This window comes from Schistocerca americana, chromosome 6, assembly GCF_021461395.2.
Source record: "Schistocerca americana isolate TAMUIC-IGC-003095 chromosome 6, iqSchAmer2.1, whole genome shotgun sequence".
Lineage (NCBI taxonomy): Eukaryota > Metazoa > Arthropoda > Insecta > Orthoptera > Acrididae > Schistocerca > Schistocerca americana.
Genome location: NC_060124.1, coordinates 292,863,400 through 292,883,664, shown reverse-complemented (window position 1 = coordinate 292,883,664; position 20,265 = coordinate 292,863,400). Strand labels below are relative to the sequence as shown.

At 43.5% G+C, this 20,265-nt stretch overlaps 1 protein-coding gene across 1 annotated transcript in view; it reads right to left on the bottom strand.

The window, feature by feature from the left end:
• Positions 1-7,474: 7,474 nt before the first annotated feature.
• The window catches only part of LOC124620101 (sorbitol dehydrogenase-like), an 81,138-nt gene continuing 68,347 nt past the window's right edge, over positions 7,475-20,265 (bottom strand). The window contains exons 6-8 of the mRNA XM_047146769.1: positions 15,476-15,654; positions 15,272-15,390; positions 7,475-7,637 (exon numbers count right to left, since the gene is read on the bottom strand). Coding sequence (XP_047002725.1) covers positions 7,475-7,637; positions 15,272-15,390; positions 15,476-15,654 — 461 coding nt within the window. The remainder of the gene's footprint in view (positions 7,638-15,271; positions 15,391-15,475; positions 15,655-20,265) is intronic.

Genomic DNA, 20,265 nt, shown 5'->3' with positions numbered 1-20,265 from the left:
CCTGAGATCACGCGATAATTCAAACATGCGCAGAGCCCAGTATTCACTCCAGATATTTCTACTCTGTGGCTGTCACCGTAGTTACTGCGCTGACATCGCTTGGACACCAAGAACAAAAGTAGTCGCGAAACTTTTTGGTCAGCGTAATGCGGTTCGTTGCTTAAGAGAGGACCAACACTTTTCCTCAAACAAAGCATTTATGTAACTTTTCTCAGAACACTAAGAGCAATATAAAAATTATTAATGTAAACAATAGAGAGTAGTGAGTAACAAATATCAAATCCACGGAAAAACTTAAAGTAGTAAAATTGAATATTATTTCACCTCCCAGTTCAAAGATAACGGGTTCGTCGGAACTCACGTAAGAGGTACGCGCCCATTTTTACGTAATTTGAAGGGTGCGTCAGTGGCGTAAAGAACGCTATAAAAATACGTGGAAGTCACGGGTACTTGTAATTGTGCTCAAGTTGCTGGAATTTTCTGTGCTTATGTTATTATCTTTCGGTTTTGTTTTATTTCAGTCATCTGTCAATTTCATTGGATGTTAGTAGGTCTAGTGTACTTAGCTAGCCATTTATAAAAATAAAAAAAAATGTTGTGCCTGAAACTGTATACAAGTCTTGTATGTGTCCATTACAATCATAACTGTTTTATAAAAATAAGTTTATTCGTCGTGCCAAAGCATAGACTCGTCCCTTCCGCATTTACCTGGCGCTCACCTATTGCGCCCCCCCTCCCCTCCTTTATAACATGAGTTTTGATAAGTGTGTAATACAGTCGCTACTTTACGACCCGCCAGGGTAGCCGAGAGCGCTAATGCGCTGCTTCCTGGACTCGGGTAGGCGCGCCGGCACCGGATCGTATCCGCCTGACGGATTAATGACGACATTTGAAAAAGTTCGCACTTTTTCCATGGCTACACTAGACACAGACAGCTGGGGTACATTAATCCCATCCCAGGGGTTCGGGGTGGTGGCAGCAAGGGCATTCGGCTATCCTTTACAACTAACACTGCCAAATAGTAACACGGCTGACGCCGCATGACGTGGGACAAGGCCCCAACAAATACAGAAAACAGTCGTTATTTTACGGTTTTATCACACTGTAAATTTGTTTTTTAATTATACACTATCTCTACATCGTGTCTTTGTCACTTTGAAGTACCGTCTATGGTTCCTTATGGATTTTATTAGATTAATCTGATGATTATGTATAAACTGAAACGTGTAATTGAAGGAAGTAGTCACCCTGAGACTTCCACGTATTTGTATAACGTCCATAGCACTGACACAACGTCCAGTCCAAAGAATTTAACGAAACATCTCAAACGAAACCACGAGGATCAGTCAGAAAACAATGCCTTCCAATATTTTACAACAAAAGCATACGCAATATACGTAGGATACCAGTTACAACGTTCGCGATTAGTTTGTCCCTTTCCAGTGTAAACACCATCTGTATCCATAGGTTCTTTTTTCCTATCTTGAAACAAGTGCCTATATACCAGAGCGGTAAAAAACATTGTCATACTTCCTCATCCAATAGAGTACAGAATGTTTCAGGGCAACTGCATCTTCAAAGTGATGCACCCGATGAGCTCCTTTTGGTAGTCCGAGCAACTGGAAGTCTTAGTCAGAGGTCTCTTTAATCTGGTCGGTCAACATTTGCGGTACCCAGCGTGCAAAAATTTTGAAGTTGCCCAGGTTTTCAATAGTGATGGTCACACTGCCTTTACCGATGGACAAATGACGACACAATTCCTCTGTTGCCACCTGACGGTCGTCACGGATGATTCGATCGACACGCTGGATGATGTGTGACGTCACTGCAGTCGCTAGTCGGTCGCTCCGCGTTGCATCAGTCAATTGTGTTTGCCCTTCAGCTTCTCTACGGCGGCGAAACCATCGTCTAACCTTGTGAACGCCAAGCGTAATATCTTTATACACCTTCCTCATCCTCTCATGAATAAGATCGGGCTTTCCACCGTCTGCAGTTAGGAATTCAGTCTCAGAGCGCTCTTTTATACTCACGTCAATGTCGGCCGTTGTTTGAAAATTTAACTCGGCTGCCTTCTGTTGGAGTGGGCTGTAGTGAAGATTTTCGGAAGTGCACCAGATTCATGATTACTACACTACTAAGTTAATGATGAAGAACGTGAGGAGACATTACTTTCTGGCTGTCACTCGTAATATGTAAGACATAGTCAAACAACAACAAGACAGATAGGAAGAAAGTTAGTAAACTTTTTATTATGTTAAAAAAGCACCTCTTCGCCCCAAGCGAATCCATGGCTATGAATGTTTAGGTCTCAATTAAAAAAAAGGGTGGGGAGGTATCGGGACTGTATTGGGCTACCCAGCGAAACACCTGCAGCGTGGTTGAAACAACCTTGGAAACACGTGGGTTCGCTCACATAGTGTGTGTGTGTGTGTGTGTGTGTGTGTGTGTGTGTGTGTGTGTGTGTGTGTGTGCGATAGAGAGAGAGAGAGAGAGAGAGAGAGAGAGAGAGAGAGAGAGATAGGGCTGGAGAGAGAGAGAGAGAGAGAGAGAGAGAGAATGATCTTTATTGATTAAATGTAAAAGTAATACAAACTGTCCAATTGTATCGAAGAGCTGGACAGTGTTCTGTAACTACAAGGGAGCAAAGGACGAGAATTCAATGAAATCTCCGATTACGACGTTACAGGTGCAAACAACAGCCAACTCCGGTAGTACATAGAATAAAATAGCCTTGACATTTAAATTGTTGATTTCCTGACGTCAGTTTTGTGAATCTACCGTTGTCTCTTTTCTGCACATTTGATCATGAAATGGCACCAGGAACGTCACTTTCTTGTTTACACACTGGCTTTCAAACACTAGTCATTACGAGCGTGTTTCGATGCCATTACTATTTATTACCAGAAAAAAATATTAATGGGCCTCGAGGTCGAACGCGTACTTCTATTTTACACGCAGTTTATAAGGTTCTCAACTTTCACGTGTGCCTTCTGATGTGACTTTTATACGCAGCATTCATCACATCTAGTATATCCCACTGGACGGAATGTACTTGCAGGTTGTGTTTTATGCGGGTACATGCCGTACTCAAAGTTCACGCCAAATGTTACACTGTTATAGACTTCATATTGCTACAGGGTGAAGATCTATCTCGCTATTAGCCGAGTTAATGGAGGAGATTACTGTTTAACGTCCCGTCGACAACGAGGTCATTAGAGACGGAGCACAAGCTCGGATTAGGGAAGGATGAGGAAGGAAATCGGCCTTGCCCTTTCTAAGGAACCATCCCGGCATTTGCCTGAAGCGATTTAGGGAAATCACGGAAAACCTAATTCAGGATGGCCGGACGCGGGATTGAACCGTCGTCCTCCCGAATGCGAGTCCAGTGTGCTAGCCGAGTTAATGATTAGTTTTTTCTTTAACAGTGCTGGATACTGCTCACTGTAGAGTTCCTCTAACTGAGAGCTGAGTAAGCATTACACCTACCTTCAACACAATAAAATGAAAGTAATGATGATGCCGTTTTTAAGCAAAGGCTGACTTGACTGCTCAGCAACAAACCGTTTAAAAATACCCCAGTACCTTACTATATGTACTCGTACCTATCTTAACTCTCTCTCTCTCTCTAGATAAATAATAGTTAGTTTGTTTGTTTGCAATTCATACAAATCTACAATTTTATTCCCATGTAGCTGAAATTTTGCACACTTTACCTTCCAAACAAGAGGAAGACCACTGTCTACATAAGATCTCGTGATACAACTTCGAACGTATATGTATACAATATATAAACGGGAAACATTGTTACCAGAAGTCTCTAAAAGTTCTTGGCCGATTTACTTCAATAGGGGATCGTGTAGGAGTTTGAAGTCAATCCGCTAAGAACTCTTAAGAGACTTGTGGTAACAATCCTACCCTTTATATATAGAGAAACTTTGTTACCAAACATCTCGAAAAGTATTTGACCGATTTATTTCAAATTTGTGCATTCAAATGGAACAATGAAGAAAATTTTAGTTGGAGGCGACTAACCTACCAAGTATAGACTGGGATGTCTATGGATTCACTGTAGGGGGTACGGACAGACAGTCATGCGAATTACTTTTTAACACATTTTATGAGGACTGTTTGGAACAGGTAGTTCGGCAATGGAAATATTTTAGACCTCGTGGCTACAAATAAGCCGGACTTTAAAAACGGGGATTAAGGATAATGATGTCATTACAGGAACTATGGTTACGAAAGTTAATAAATCAGTTAAGGACGGTAGGAGAGTGTTTCTGCTAGAAAGAGCAGATACGAAGTTGTTGGCATCTCACTTAGGCAGCGAACTGACATAACTTAGTTTCAGTAAGATGGACGTAGAGGAATTATGGGCAAAATTCAAGCAGATTCTAAATGGTGGCCTGGAGAATTATGTGCCTAATAAGTAGATTAAGCACGGAAAAGACCCATCATGGCTTAATAACAAAATTCGGAAAATTTTAAGGAGGTGGAAGCTGCTCACTCTCGGTTCAAAATAGAACGCACAAATGACGACAAGCGAAGGTTATCAGAGATTCGTGGTCTGTGAAAAGATCTATGCGCGAAGCAGGCAAGTACTACTTCCGTCATACCTTAGCAAGAGATGTGGCAGAGAACCCGAGAAAATTCTGGTAGAATGTAAAATCGCTAAGTGCGTCTAAGGCCTCCTTCCAGTAACTTGTTGACCACTCTGGTGTGACAGTTGAAGGCAGCAAAACGAAAGCTGAAGTTTTAACTTTCACATTCAAAAAATGTTTCACCAGTTGACATCGCAGCAGCTGAGAAGAGTGCTCCACCTGCCATCTTCGAAGGATGCCATGGGTCTGATGATGGTCATGTTATATGACCGAAACCGGTCACCTGTGTTCTTGTAACATACGTGGCGCGATCAAGACTGAATTTTAAAAAGAAAAATTTTTGATCACTGTTCCAAAAATGTCTATTAAAACTATTGAGAAGATTTAGAGAACTGTCATTTAAAGCTGACTGCAGAATGATTCTGTTGCCTCCAACATACACTGCGCGTAAGGACCACTTAGATAAGATACGAGAAATTAGGGCTCATACGGAGGCATATAGACAGTCGTTTTGCCATCGTTCTATTTGCGAGTGGAACAGGAAAGGAAATCACTATTAGGCAACGTGCCTAACGTGGATTGCGACATATACATGTAGATGCAAATGAAGTCGTGTATCAGTTACACTATTCGCTAACATTAAAAAACTTCCGCTCGTTTTCACATCAATAAACTATAGGCAGACAGTTGGTGTGCACATGTTCTATCCAAGGAGTAACGGGATAGCGACAGAAAGGGCCGTTTGGAATAACCACGCCATAATCCGTTGATAACCATGGCGACGCCGCGCCACCGCTGACTCACAAGAAAGAGATGATGATGTTCAAAAACAAGCAGTTTGTTCTCAGTTTGGAAACGACATACAGCTTTCTCGCCCTACTGAAAAACAAAGTTTTTGGTCATTTCTGTAATTGCTTCAATAAAAGAATAGATTAGTCGGTTTTGGTGCCTGGAATTCACCGTCTATTATAAGTCAGTTGCCATGTGACTTTTAAGGTCAGAAGTTGTCAAATTTTGTACTGTCTGTGCCAGACGCTACAGGTATCCGCTTCCCATGGCGACAGAAAGTCATATAAAAAAAAAAATGCGAACTCGTACATTCTGGATATCCATAGTGTCTTTATGCATATAAATTTTAATTAGGTCGAGAATAGGCAAAAATATCCCATCCAGCAGTTTGCTAGCTGAGAACTGTCAGGACAATGCTTTGCGCTGCAGAGATGGCAAGTATGGATGTTCAGTGGTCATCTTTATTTACAAGATACCAATTTTGAGTGTTTAGTCATCGACGTTCCAGTGGCGATACCGACGTGCTTGAAAACATCGATGTTAAATACAGAATATAGACCTCCGATGGCAGACAAAATAGCCTACTTGTTACCACTCTTAATAAGCTGCTTAGCATCGTTTAAGCGAATCTTTTTCTGTACATTTCTCTCTAGTATCGAAAAAAAAAATGCAACACAATTGCGCCTTGTCAAACTTGGGCATGAGGGGGAGGGGGAGGAGGGCAGTCTGGGGGGGGGGGGGGCAGGAGGCAGGATGCTGCGAAAAGGATTTTTTTCATTTGTTCACCGGTAGCGTACCACCTCGTTAGTGTCTAAGGCTTCTAGTTTCCTTTTTGTTGTACCCAATGAAAGTGACGTGAGCTATATTTTTATTAGATGTGTCATACTGTGTGTGTGTACACCGGATATTTTTCAAACAGGAGTCTTCAATAGTTGATATGTTGCGCCACTGAGGTTCTGAGTAAAAGCAATGTGATCTTTGGTTGTCAGTAATATTTTCGTTTTTAGTGACAGTCGGGTGTTGGTCGCACTACTGATCAGTCTGTCAATAGCTACCAGAGCTCAGTGATAGAAATCGAAAGGTTGTTGAATTTTGGAAAATTTGATTTTGCAAAGACTGAGTTGAGAAGTGTGAAAATTTTCGGCTAATGTCGCTGATTTGTTTAGTCGCAGGTAATTTATGAAAAGTATGTGAAGGGCAAATTTTGGATGATTTTATTTATTGATTCGGTTTAGTTAGTTCGATTGTCGAGACAAGATCAAATGAAAGTATCTGTTCACATAGCTTGCACTCAGACACTACAGTTTTACCACTCTTTCACCATTTCAACAACTATTTATATAGCACAGCAATATTTTTTTAAGAAGAAGTAATTTTTTTAGAGATGATTGTAATTGTTAAGTAATGTGTTTCATAATACTGTTCTTGGGTGCTAGTCTCTTCTTTATGCTTCAGTAATTACACCACCTTCCACCGCCTCGTTACGAAAATTTTATTTTGTAATTGTGTGTTGCTGCATTGCACTTCGCGGGAGCGCAAGACTTTCTTTCCTTTAGCTTGTTTGCTGCTACGCTGCATTTTTATTTTCACTACTTTTGGAGCAGTACTGACTTATTGTTGCTACAGGGAAGCCATGAAAATTTGTTAAGGACAGTTTCACATTACAGTCGGGACACAGTTAAATCAGTCGCAGTTGAGATATGCATTTCAGTGTTATTATCAGATTCAATTTAGATTAAATGCAGTACAGATATCGTTCCTTTGACAGTAATTACACAACTTGGTTTGTTCAGGATCACAATAAAAACCGATGGAAGTCAAGAATAGGAAACCAATCCAGTTTAGAACATAGCGACAAACACACAAAATTTACAAGTGTCCTTCCTATTGCATACGTTGTAGGAAAAGCAGCAAAATATGAAAGTATTTATAAATAAATTATCGTTAGTTAAATAATAACACGTGATCGAACAGCACTATACACACTGCTTTCTTATTTATTTTTGATTTGAGTTTAACACTATTAAATTTGGACATGTAAGTCAGGCACAATACCAGTAACCACAACTGGGACCATACGTACGTTAGCAAATTTTGTTGGCATGAATCAGAATTTTTATCGGATTGCCTGTTCCACAGACTGCCGTCTCGAATGCCTTCACTGACTCCTCTAACTTGAAGCAGTGCGTTATGATTGGCTTCGGGTCGACTCTTCCGGTAGCCACCAGGCTCAGCGCTATGGGATAGCTGAAAGAAAATGTCTAATATAACACAGGCAACGTGCCGAGCAGGTACAGTTCTTGCAGAATGACAGTCGCTGTTGATACAAGGTTAAATCCTTCCATGCTCGTACTTTCGTCCCCCTAGGAATTTGCAGTTTCCACAGTGGATAACTAATGTTTAGCTGCGTATGAATGCCTGCCTTTGTATACGAGGACATTATTTTTCTACGCTGATGTGAGTTGGTGCAGCGTTCAGATTAACAGTCTGCTGTTCATAGTGTGAGCACTGATTCGCGTTCAAATATTGTGTTGTATTTAGACCGTGCGCTGTATTTGCTGGTGTGTAATCGCTGTAGTCAAGGGCCTGGCGTATGTTACTGCAGCTGCCATTGTATTAAATCGTGGAAGGTTCGTAATTTCGTCCCCCTTGTAATTCTTATTTATGTCCCAGGAACGATATTTGGAACTACTATTAAAATTTTATAGTATTTGTTATTTACAAAGATTATTTTCCTTTTTTCAGTTGTGAAAAAGCACACCGAGAGAAATGTAGTCGTTTCATGAAATGCTTCGTTTCATATCACGAAACATGCCCTGCATCTACACAGACACAAATTCATACACGAAGTATGTTAGAAGGCGAAAAAAACAGTATAAGCGTTGTTCCTTCATGGTGTTCAAGTGATGTATAATAGTTACAATGTTTGGCAATGTCGTGTGCAGAAATACAATTAAATTAATTTTACTCTTGAGAATTTCAATGGGGACGAGATTACAAACACTTTCTTCGTATTTTTGCTTTCGCAGTGTTAACTAACTATAACTACTAGCTACAGTACGTTGTAACAATTTATCTGTAACTTTCCTAAAATGGAGAATAAATTCAGGAATATATGTACCAATTTTTAACGTTTCCCTTTATCTTCCGGGGTTACAGGTCCTAACCTATTAGAATGACGAAATCTGTGCCGCCTGCCTTACAGATTTTAAGCCCCGAGACGACTGTGCCAAAGTTTGGGTTGTGTGCTCTCCCAGAAAAAACATTAACATCCGCCTGAAAAGTCAACAATTTCGGTTCTTTTTCGTACATTGAGTAGTTTAGAGTTAATATTTAGCATCATTCATTCGTTTCCATTTGTTCTACCCAATAGGTGTTTCAGTGTGCCTGTAGACCAGGACAGAGCTACTACAATATTTATACTACTAAGTTATACATAAATTTCATACTAAATATACTAGGAGGATATTCTACAGATTGAACCCAACATTGCCAAGAAAATTTCAGTGGTCATTCAAAGATATTTTCTACCAATTTCGTATGAAGGATCCGTGGTTCCCGGTGGCTCGTTACAGAGTAATAATGTAAACACCGCTGGGGAAGCAAACCCGACACAAAACTGGGCAGTAATGAATGCAGCCTTGAAGGCGAAGAGTAAATCAGGAATTACTGTTGTCAAAAGGGAGTACTGTGAACAAGCACCGCGAATAAAAGGAACTAGTCAGTTTCCAAACAAGACACACAGACTATACCACAGATATTTGTACTGTAGTGCAGATACTTTGAGTATAATAGAGATATAAAGACAGATCATTATCATCATCATCTTGAACAAAATGGTTCAAATGGCTCTGAGCACTATGGGACTCAACTTCTGAGGTCATCAGTCCCCTAGAACTTAGAACTACTTAAACATAACAAACCTAAGGACATCACACACAGCCATGCCCGAGACAGGATTCGAACCTGCGACCGTAGCGGTCGCGCGGTTCCAGACTGTAGCGCCTCGAACCGCTCAGCCACTCCGGCCGGCTACCTTGAACAGTTTCCAGCCCCAGGCTGAGTCCGTTTGGAACATAAGTCTTGCTATGTAGTCCTGTTTTCCCACGATCTTTCTGTGTTCACTCTGGTCCATATCTCCAGATCTCACCTTTTCTTCCTTTTCTTTTCTTTTTTTTTTTTAAAAAAAAACACTCCTCCGCACCTTTCACTCATCCACCCCTTGGTCCTCTCCTCTTAGAAGTTTCTTTCGATTCTCCTTTTAATGCATCATCTTGCGAATCCTCTTTTTTCCAGTCTCCTTAAGTGCCAATACCATCTTAGCCTTGATGTTCCTATCCTGTTCTGCAAGGGTTCCTCTTTCACTGTTTCACCTACCCTTCCACACCTCACTTCGTCACTCTTTGTTACTAGTTTCCTACTTCTGAGGAACTTCATCCCACGTGCCTGTAATCAGCTTACATCTTCTTTCTTCATTACCCATGTTTCAGGTGCATATAATGAAGAATGTAGATGACAGTGCACTGCCTTTTTCACACCACATATTTGGTGGGACCAATCCGTCCTTTCATTTCCTACTTTCACACAACTCAGACTTCCACACTATATCTCCTCTACTTCGCGTGCTATCTCGTTTTCCGTTCCCTTCTTTTCTAGTGCTTTCCAGACTTTTCTTCTCATGCCGTTATCAAATGCCTTTTCTATATCGGCAAACACCAACACAAGATGTTTCCCTAGTTAATAGTGGTGTTCCTGGAGCTGCCTGACGGCAGATATGGCTTCAACTGTTGACCTCCCAGGTCTGAAGCCATGCTCTTCCTCTCTGTATATTGTCGACTCTTGTTAAGAGTTTGGATGTGGGGATAAGAAATCAGACGGACCACAATTACTCGGTAACGAGCCACCAGAGGTCATATGCCCGTCATGCTAGAATGCTCTGAAAATATCCCTGAACAGTCTCCAAAATATTGACCGTGGAGTTTGGATTCGTGTTGTATAATATAACTAGAAAATTAAAGTGGATGAGAACAGAACAAATGCATCATACAGAAATGTAGTATAACTAATATCTTCCGCGGCGCGGCAAGCGCTGGATATCTCTAATATGAAAGGTATCTGAGTGTGTTAGCAGTTCCCTGTATTATGTTACAACGCATTACATTAGACTGTATGTTGTATCATGTTACTACCTTGAAAATATTTTCGATGCAAACCGTATTCTTTTCCTTGTTCCGCATGTGGAGCATGTCGAGGCACTGTCCGCAACTATACTATAGATTCTGAATAACACGGCAGCACTAGTTTATCTTTTATCTATAGTTTGGGCAAAAAGGTCATTATCCACTCATTGTCAGAACATAGGGGGGGGGGGGGGGGGGGGGGCGAGTAGAGTTAAGAGTAATGGACACATGAAAGGAGAGATAGGAAGTGCGTTGTAAGACAAAAAAGGACGCACCACGTAGGAATTATCAGACTGGGACGGAAATTGTTAGACATTATGTATATGTACAGACAAACAAATGAATAAAAATTTAGAAAAATTGGATGATTCACTCTAGAGAAAGAGCTTCACTAATTAGGCAAGTCCATAACGCTTTGATCCTCCTCTGGTAGTCATTCGCTGTAGCATTGATTGATAGAGTTGTTGGATGTCTTCCTTAGGGATATGGTGCCAGTTCTGTCCAATTGGAGCGTTAGATCGTCAAAGTCCCGAACTGATTGGAGGGCTCTGCCCATAATCTTCCAAACGTTTTCAGTTTGGGAGAGGTCCGGCGACCTTACTGGCCGGCTAGGGTTTGACGAGCACGAAGACGAGCAGTAGAAACTGTCACCAGGTGCGGGTGGGGATCTCTAGTTGAAATGTAAGCCCAGGATTGCATGCCATGAAGGGCAACGAAACGGAGTGTAGATTATCGTCGACCTACTGCAGTGCTGTAAGGGTGCCGCAGTGACAACCAAAGGGTTTTGCTATGAAAAGAAATGGTGCCTCGGACCACCTATTCTGGTTGTCGGGCCTGCAATCTCATCGACTGGAGTAGAATTGTCTTCAGTTGAGGCACTTGAACTTAGCCTCGATGACCAGCGAAGACGTGTTTGGAGTCGGCCCGGACAGCAATGGATACCAATGTGACTATTGCGCGCCATATGGCCCGACAGTCAGGAGTAATGATCTGGGGTGTCATTTCTATTCATAGCAGGACCCGTTTTGTTGTCATATGCAGCACCCTTACAGTACAGCGGTACGTCGACTATATTCTTCGCCCCATTTCGTTGCCCTTCATGGCAAGCAATCCTGGGCTTACATTTCCTGTACACGGTAGCTGGTCCTGCTACTTGTCTTCAGGGTTGCCAAGTCCTACCATGGTTAGCAAGGTCGCCGGGTCTCTCCCCAATGGAGAACGTTTGGAGCATTGTGTTAATGGCCTTCCAACCAGATCGGTACTTTGACGATATAACGTGCCAATTGGACAGACTTTGGCAAGATCTGCCTCAGGAGTACATCCAACAACTCTGTCAATGAATCCCAAGCCAAATAACTGTTTGCGTAAAGACCATAAGCGAACAAATGCCTTATTCTATTGTTTAATTTATGAAGCTTTTTCTCTTGAATGAATCACCCAATTCTTCTGAAATTGTAACCATTTGTTTGTCTGTACATGTACATCATATCTGCCGCTTTGCGTCCCATTCGTATAATTTCTTCGTGGTGCGCCTTGTGTTTTGTCTTAGAGTGTCAGTGAGAATAAGGAGATAGCCTCTTCTGTTATTTGAAAATTAATAAATCAATGTCGGTGAATATCGTCTTTTATTGCAGCGGATCCTTGCATCCCTAGTTATTATGTTTGCGTGGAATTTAAATAGAGGAATATCGCGGGCAGTAGGTGCATGGCCTCTTTACTTTTGTAGGACGTGATCCATTTGTAAGTCGTCTCCCTTCAGTAGATCAGATTGTCTTCAAATTAAATCAGCTGTAGTATTCCGAAAAAGGGGGGATAGCTTACGGTAGTACAGAAGCTCATCGAATAAAATATCATTCATCTACCTGACAAGAACACACTGTGACTTCGGGGCGCTGTCGATGATGTAGAACTGGTTGCTTGCTGTCTTGTGACCTTCCAAATTTCATGTCAACTATGTCAGCGATGCAGTGTTTCTACACCAGTCGATTATATAGAAGTGCAATAAGATGGATCAGCATACAGAGTGGCAGAATGCCAGAAATGAGTTATCGTGCTTGGACGCGTCCATGGCCACACCGTGAGTAAAGTTGTCCTATTTGTTGGAGAACTGACGCGGACTGTCTGAAATGTGTACAAGGATCGATGTACCACTCACAGTAGCGTAGCACTGCTTAAACTGATCCTAACCGACAGGGACCGGGAAGGGGCGTCACGCCTTATTAGTGGTGGTTATTAGGGATGGCGGTTATCGCTGAAACAGCCGGTTTTACGCTACATCTTTTTTTTCGCGCCACTTGAGTATGACTGTCAAAACGGCTCCAAATAACCACTTTCTCAAATAACCGATTTTAGATTTTTCATTCCTACTATTTTCTGTAACAAACGTAGAAACCTAACAAAGGCCGAAAAATGTCGACTCTCAGCTTCAAGATGCATGGAATCAAAATATCCAATTAGAAAGGCAAATTGAGGAAAACCTAGTCCATCCACCGTTCGCTGCTTTTATCCAAAAAAGTGGGTGAATACACCAGTATAGTTCTATTCATTCCAATTTTTTGAACATCACGTTGTAATTGGGGATCATACTACTATGTGGGGATTACAACGGTCTACGCTAAAGGGTGAAAACTGAGGTTGAAGAAAACTGTTTCGAGTTAATTTGTCCATCTTCAAGGGGTATAAGCAGATAGAGGCATATTTAGTAGACACAGGCCGCATTTCAGCTACTTTCTGTTTTTATTGTGTGCTATGAATGAATAGTCGTTAAGACTAATTTATTATTGTTACCATAATTTCCTTCCCCTTATATTATTTCATAGAAATGGTAGATAAATCTTTAATCTTTTAAACCGAATGAATCATTATAATTCATTGCTATCACACTTCATAAATAAGATATTTCCAGCCAAGGGCTGGTGCCATTCTGCAGTACAACGGATGTCCGGCGACGACAGCGGGAAACTGCAGTGTAAACCAGGTGGGAGCAAGTCTTGGACACTGCACTTACACGCATACCTTAAGCCACGACTAACGGCAATAGGAACATAATTATCTCAGCAATGCTGCACAAATTCTTATGCCACCTGTTTCTTGTTCGTTTCTGCCAGCACTGTTATTAAAGAAAGCACTGATCGCTTTACCCATTTTCTATAGTAATATTTCAAACCAATGCAAATTTTACGAATAAAAATCATTCCCTTTTTTTAAAAAAAAAATTTAAAAACGAAACATTTTAGCACTGGTGCTGTGGCTAATTGATATTTCGTAATTTTACTCTGTTATAACTGAAAACTATAACCGAGACGGAAAAATACCGAACAAAATAGCCCTTAGGTGTAGCAGTTATTATTAAAATGCAGCCTCTGACTTACGTCCAACGTAAGATAGTGATAGTGCTAGTGCTCGTGCAGTGTCCGTTCTCTGGTCAAGAGTACGGGAAGTTTTGCGGTCTAGTTTACACAGGTTGCTATAGAAGATCCAGACGGTGCGACAGCTGGAACCTCATGATCTCCAGCAACTTTCCAAATATATTGCTCTTCGGTTTTTGGCAGGGATTCAAGAGTGGAATGACGAGGCACATTTTACATTTCAGGTTGCAGTGAACACACAGGAATGGCGAACTTGGGGGCTGTTAAACTGCGCGTCATGTAGGAAGAATCACAGCACTCTCCGCGTGCGACTCTGTGGTGTGGATTCGCAATCCCTTTTATTCTCGTTCCGTTCTTCTTTGAAGAGAATACACACAAAGGGATCATCAGGTGTACCATGACGTCTGCATGTTGCGGAGACCTTGTACAGCACGTGATTCCTGCTTTCGTAGAGCGCAGCTGTGTGGAAACCACTGTTTTCATACGAAATGCCAACATCTCGTAACACTTGCCCAGTGAAAGATCTACTTAATAAAATCATCCACGAATGTCATATCTCAAGAGGTTTTCTGGATGCATGGCATGCAAGATCACCTTATCTGAATCCATGTGACTTTTGGCGCTGGCGATATCTATAGGAACGCGTTTGCCACGCACACGTTCGTTCTCCACCTGATCTGAAGACCAGTACACAGGACCACGATATTCATATTCCACCCGAGCTGCTGCGAGCAGCTGTTGATCTCGTCTTTTCACGGATGAAGCGTCTCGTCGACTCTTCCGGTGCTCATGTTGAACAAATTGTGTAAGCAGCGGTTAATAGAAAAGTCCGCCGGGCGGATTCGTGCCGGGGACCAGGCGCTCCTTCCCGCCGGGAAAGCCGTGCGTTAGACCGCACGGCCAAACGGGCGGGCGAGGCGACAATACTTCTCCCTTTCATGATAGCGTCTGATTCCCCCACTCAACGTACGCACATGACTTCGTGCTCGGAGTGGAAACGTGTTTCTCTTTATTGTTCAAAGTCATCGGCGGCGAAATGGTATTGCGCATTGGGGTGAGCAAAACTTTCACGGGTTGCACCATGTGCTGCAAACCCGGGGCGGGCCGAGCGTCGGCGGAAACACGTGAAAATACATCCCAGGCGGAGTACAATGCAAGCGCCTCGCTCTGCTCCCCCCCCCCCCCCCCCCCCCCCCACGGTTTTTCGGCAGACTGGACTCAAACAAATCGCGAGACGGATCCGATTGCCCGCCCGTGCCCTATTACATTGACTGACATGTCACTATTCATATTACTAGATAAACATTGACAGTAGCGAAACGAGAACACTTACCAGTTACGGTAGCGGAGACAGCCCATCACATCGACTTCGTGACACACTGGAACGATCGGCATACAACTGCAGTCGGTAGATATGCCTACAAGAACATACTTTCCACCGTAACGTGTAACCTGTGGACATGTTTTCAATCAGTGAACGTCAAGCAGATCACGAAGAGCCTGAGTGAGTTTGTAGTCGCGACTACTTTCGACGTACCAGTATGCCCCTCCTAATCGTGCTCTCGAAGCCAGAGCAGTCGATGGTGACATGTGGAGCTCCACCCATGCCACACCTTACCTCCTGCACGAATTTTGCTTCATCGTCGTCGTCGCACTGCTTGAAAGTAATATCTGCGCATATTTTCTTGGCGACACCAAGCCGAAAGTCATTCTTATCTGAAACGAAAATAACAAGAGACTGTAGAAGATTGTGTTGCACGGACAAGGGTAGACTCCCGTTACCGAGTCAGTATCGCTAGATTAAAATGTAGCAGCTCATTAGGTCACATGTACATTGATCTCTTGATTGACTAACAAAATGAAATATTTCTTTCTGTAACGTTAGTCTGTATTCTACTTAACGTCTTCTCTGTCGTATCACAGAGTCAAGTGAATCAACCTCTTTATGAAAAATGAAAAAAAAAAAGTTCAAATGTGTGTGAAATCTTATGGGACTTAACTGCTAAGGTCATCAGTCCCTAAGCATACACACTACTTAACCTAAATTATCCCAAGGACAAACACACACGCCGGCCGAAGTGGCCGTGCGGTTAAAGGCGCTGCAGTCTGGAACCGCAAGACCGCTACGGTCGCAGGTTCGAATCCTGCCTCGGGCATGGATGTTTGTGATGTCCTTAGGTTAGTTAGGTTTAACTAGTTCTAAGTTCTAGGGGACTAATGACCTCAGCAGTTGAGTCCCATAGTGCTCAGAGCCATTTGAACCATTTTTGAAACACACACGTCCATGCCCGAGGGAGGACTCTAACCTCCGCCGGGACCAGCCGCACAGTCCATGACTGAAAGATGAACACCAAAGAAATACTGACCCACAGTTACGTACACGCCAAACCGAGTAAAACAGAGAACAATGTACACGTGATGTAATGAAAATAACGAACTAATTGCAACTGGCTTCATATTTTCAATACCATTACACATTCCTTAGGAACAAGACATAGTAAAAAACGTGTTTCTATATCATTATACATTGCCTAGGAACAGGATACTAAAAACTACACTCCTGGAAATGGAAAAAAGAACACATTGACACCGGTGTGCCAGACACACCATACTTGCTCCGGACTCTGCGAGAGGGTTGTACAAGCAATGATCACACGCACGGCACAGCGGACACACCAGGAACCGCGGTGTTGGCCGTCGAATGGCGCTAGCTGCGCAGCATTTGTGCACCGCCGCCGTCAGTGTCAGCCAGTTTGCCGTGGCATACGGAGCTCCATCGCAGTCTTTAACACTGGTAGCATGCCGCGACAGCGTGGACGTGAACCGTATGTGCAGTTGACGGACTTTGAGCGAGGGCGTATAGTGGGCATGCGGGAGGCCGGGTGGACGTACCGCCGAATTGCTCACCACGTGGGGCGTGAGGTCTCCACAGTACATCGATGTTGTCGTCAGTGGTCGGCGGAAGGTGCACGTTCCCGTCGACCTGGGACCGGACCGCAGCGACGCTCGGATGCACGCCAAGACCGTAGGATCCTACGCAGTGCCGTAGGGGACCGCACCGCCACTTCCCAGCAAATTAGGGACACTGTTGCTCCTGGGGTATCGGCGAGGACCATTCGCAACCGTCTCCATGAAGCTGGGCTACGGTCCCGCACACCGTTAGGCCGTCTTCCGCTCACGCCCCAACATCGTGCAGCCCGCCTCCGGTGGTGTCGCGACAGGCGTGAATGGAGGGACGAATGGAGACGTGTCGTCTTCAGCGATGAGAGTCGCTTCTGGCTTGGTGCCAATGATGGTCGTATGCGTGTTTGGCGCCGTGCAGGTGAGCGCCACAATCAGGACTGCATACGACCGAGGCACACAGGGCCAACACCCGGCATCATGGTGTGGGGAGCGATCTCCTACACTGGCCGTACACCACTGGTGATCGTCGAGGGGACACTGAATAGTGCACGGTACATCCAAACCGTCATCGAACCCATCGTTCTACCATTCCTAGACCAGCAAGGGAACTTGCTGTTCCAACAGGACAATGCACGTCCGCATGTATCCCGTGCCACCCAACGTGCTCTAGAAGGTGTAAGTCAACTACCCTGGCCAGCAAGATCTCCGGATCTGTCCCCCATTGAGCATGTTTGGGAATGGATGAAGCGTCGTCTCACGCGGTCTGCACGTCCAGCACGAACGCTGGTCCAACTGAGGCGCCAGGTGGAAATGGCATGGCAAGCCGTTCCACAGGACTACATCCAGCATCTCTACTATCGTCTCCATGGGAGAATAGTAGCCTGCATTGCTGCGAAAGGTGGATATACACTGTACTAGTGCCGACATTGTGCATGCTCTGTTGCCTGTGTCTATGTGCCTGTGGTTCTGTCAGTGTGATCATGTGATGTATCTGACCCCAGGAATGTGTCAATAAAGTTTCCCCTTCCTGGGACAATGAATTCACGGTGTTCTTATTTCAATTTCCAGGAGTGTATTTCTAGTTACGTTCTAACTTGTATGGTAGAGTTGAGTTCCATACACTGAAATCGTTACCTGAGGTGAAATTATTCTGACTTCAAATAGCGTTCAAACCTCAACTTAGCTAAACAAGATTTCCTATTCATACAGGATGACCTAACAACTATTGCACTCTATTCACACAAAACAATCGACCTAGTAAAGTTTTTAATGCTGCTATCGGTCCAACAGTTTTTCGTCTGAAGTGCACCAAGGGCAGTTATGGTCAACATTGCTAATGATTTTGGTCAGAGGCGAGGGACATGAAGAAGGACATACCTTGGTCTTTGCTCCGTGCTCATGAAATCATGATTTTCAGGACCTGCAGCGACGTACCCGGTGATGAAATGTTCGCCTCAGTCAATTTAGCTCCGACTGAATATCATGAAAACTACTGAGTACCTAGAAACAGTTTCTATAATTTGTACATCCTAGAGTACAAGCCATTGAGATACACTGTCTGGGTTCCAAAACTGTTGAAGACACTGCTTTCCTCCTCACCTCCTCACTCAAACGGCTCTCTCACTCCATTCATCTCATTCTTCGGATTCATTTGCTTTCCTTTACCGTGGCTGATTTGTTCTTTGTTAACATGTACATTGGCGAAGCAGACTGCCGCCATGATACCAGCTTGCTCTGACCTCCGTTACCTTGGAGTCAGTCTAGCAGAGTCCAACGTTGACAAATTGTTGGTTCTCGTATGGTGGGTGCTTCCGCAACCAAGGTAGCGTAAGTGATTGTTGTTTTGCGAGCCATCATATTGAAGATATATACCGCATGCAGGGTAAGGTGAAAAACATCCGCTAAGTCACAACGCGGACGGAAATGTCTGTTCAGCGATCGTGACAGACGGTCATTAAAGAGGATTTCGATAAAGAAATAAGGTGATGACAGTTGAAAAACTCACTGTGGATCTGAATGTCGCGCTCGTGAATACTGTCAGCACCAAGACAACACGACGGGAGCTCTAGAAGCGGAACTCCAAAACCACACAGCAGTGACGGAAATGCCCGTAACAGAAAACGCGATTCAGAAGCTATAAAACCTGGACTGTGGCACAATGGAAGAAAGTCATTTGGTCAGATGAGTCTTGTTGCAACTTCTGACCGAGTTTGTGTTTGAAGAGTGAAACGTGACATGGGATCTTCGTGATTTGGGCAACCATATCGTAGCATTCCATGGACACTGTGGTTACTCAGCAAGGTCACATTACTGCCAGGGGTTATACGAATATTTTGGCTGATCAGATCCACCTGATGATACAGTCTTTGCTCCTCAATGGCGATGCTGTGTTCCAAGACGACAGGGCTCCTGCTCACACAGCTCACATCGTCTGGGACTGGTTTTGCGAGCACGAGGACTAATTTTCACATCTCTCATGACCACCACAGTCACCAGACGTCAATATTATTGAGCCTTTGTAGTCCGTTTTGGAGATAAGGCTGCGCGCGATTGATATTCACCTCCGTCGCGTTGCCTAAATATGCCATTATTTTGTAGGAAGGATTGTATAAGATTTCCCTGAGAATCATACCGAACCTGTTTTCATCCATTACGAGACGAGTGGAAGCTGTTTTGAATGTCAACGGTTTTCTTAAAGTGCATCTCCTGTACGTGCTGTGGCTGCTTTGGTAAGCGCTAGAACTCCCATGGCTAGTTGACAACTTCCATTGTTTCTCTCTCTACAGTTTTTCCTTCAGTTGATTTGAAATTCGAACGATTTTCTTTCTTTCTTAAGCCAGTATGGTAGTTAATTGGCCTACTGCTGTCTTGAAATTCCGTTTATAACATACTATGGGCTGGAGTAAACAAACTTCTTTGTCTCTTAGGCTCAAATGGCTCTGAGCACTATGGGACTTAACTTCTGAGGTCATCAGTCTCCTAGAACTTAGAACTCCTTAAACCTAACCAACCTAAGGACATCACACACATCCATGCCCGAGGCAGGACTCTAACCTGCGACCGTAGCGGTCGCGCGGTTCCAGACTGCAGCGCCTAGAACCGCTCGGCCACTCCGGCCGACTCTCTTTCTCTTTAATACCTTGTTTGTTCAAATATCTTCCCTTGTGTTAAACTGCTATTTCCGCTGATAGTACGACGTTATGGATTAGTGACTCCCATAACGGAAGGGCTGCTTCCGCTTTTATTCGTATTGTCGAATATGTCTTATTTACGTTAAAATTCTACTGTCTGTTTCATGTGCGTAACCGACCCGCCTGTCCTAGTATTAGCATACAGCATGTTTCGCCATAGACACGTGCACTGAGTCTACATGTTCGACGCTGCCATGGTCATAGTGCAAGTAGAATTTCTCTAGAGGTCAGG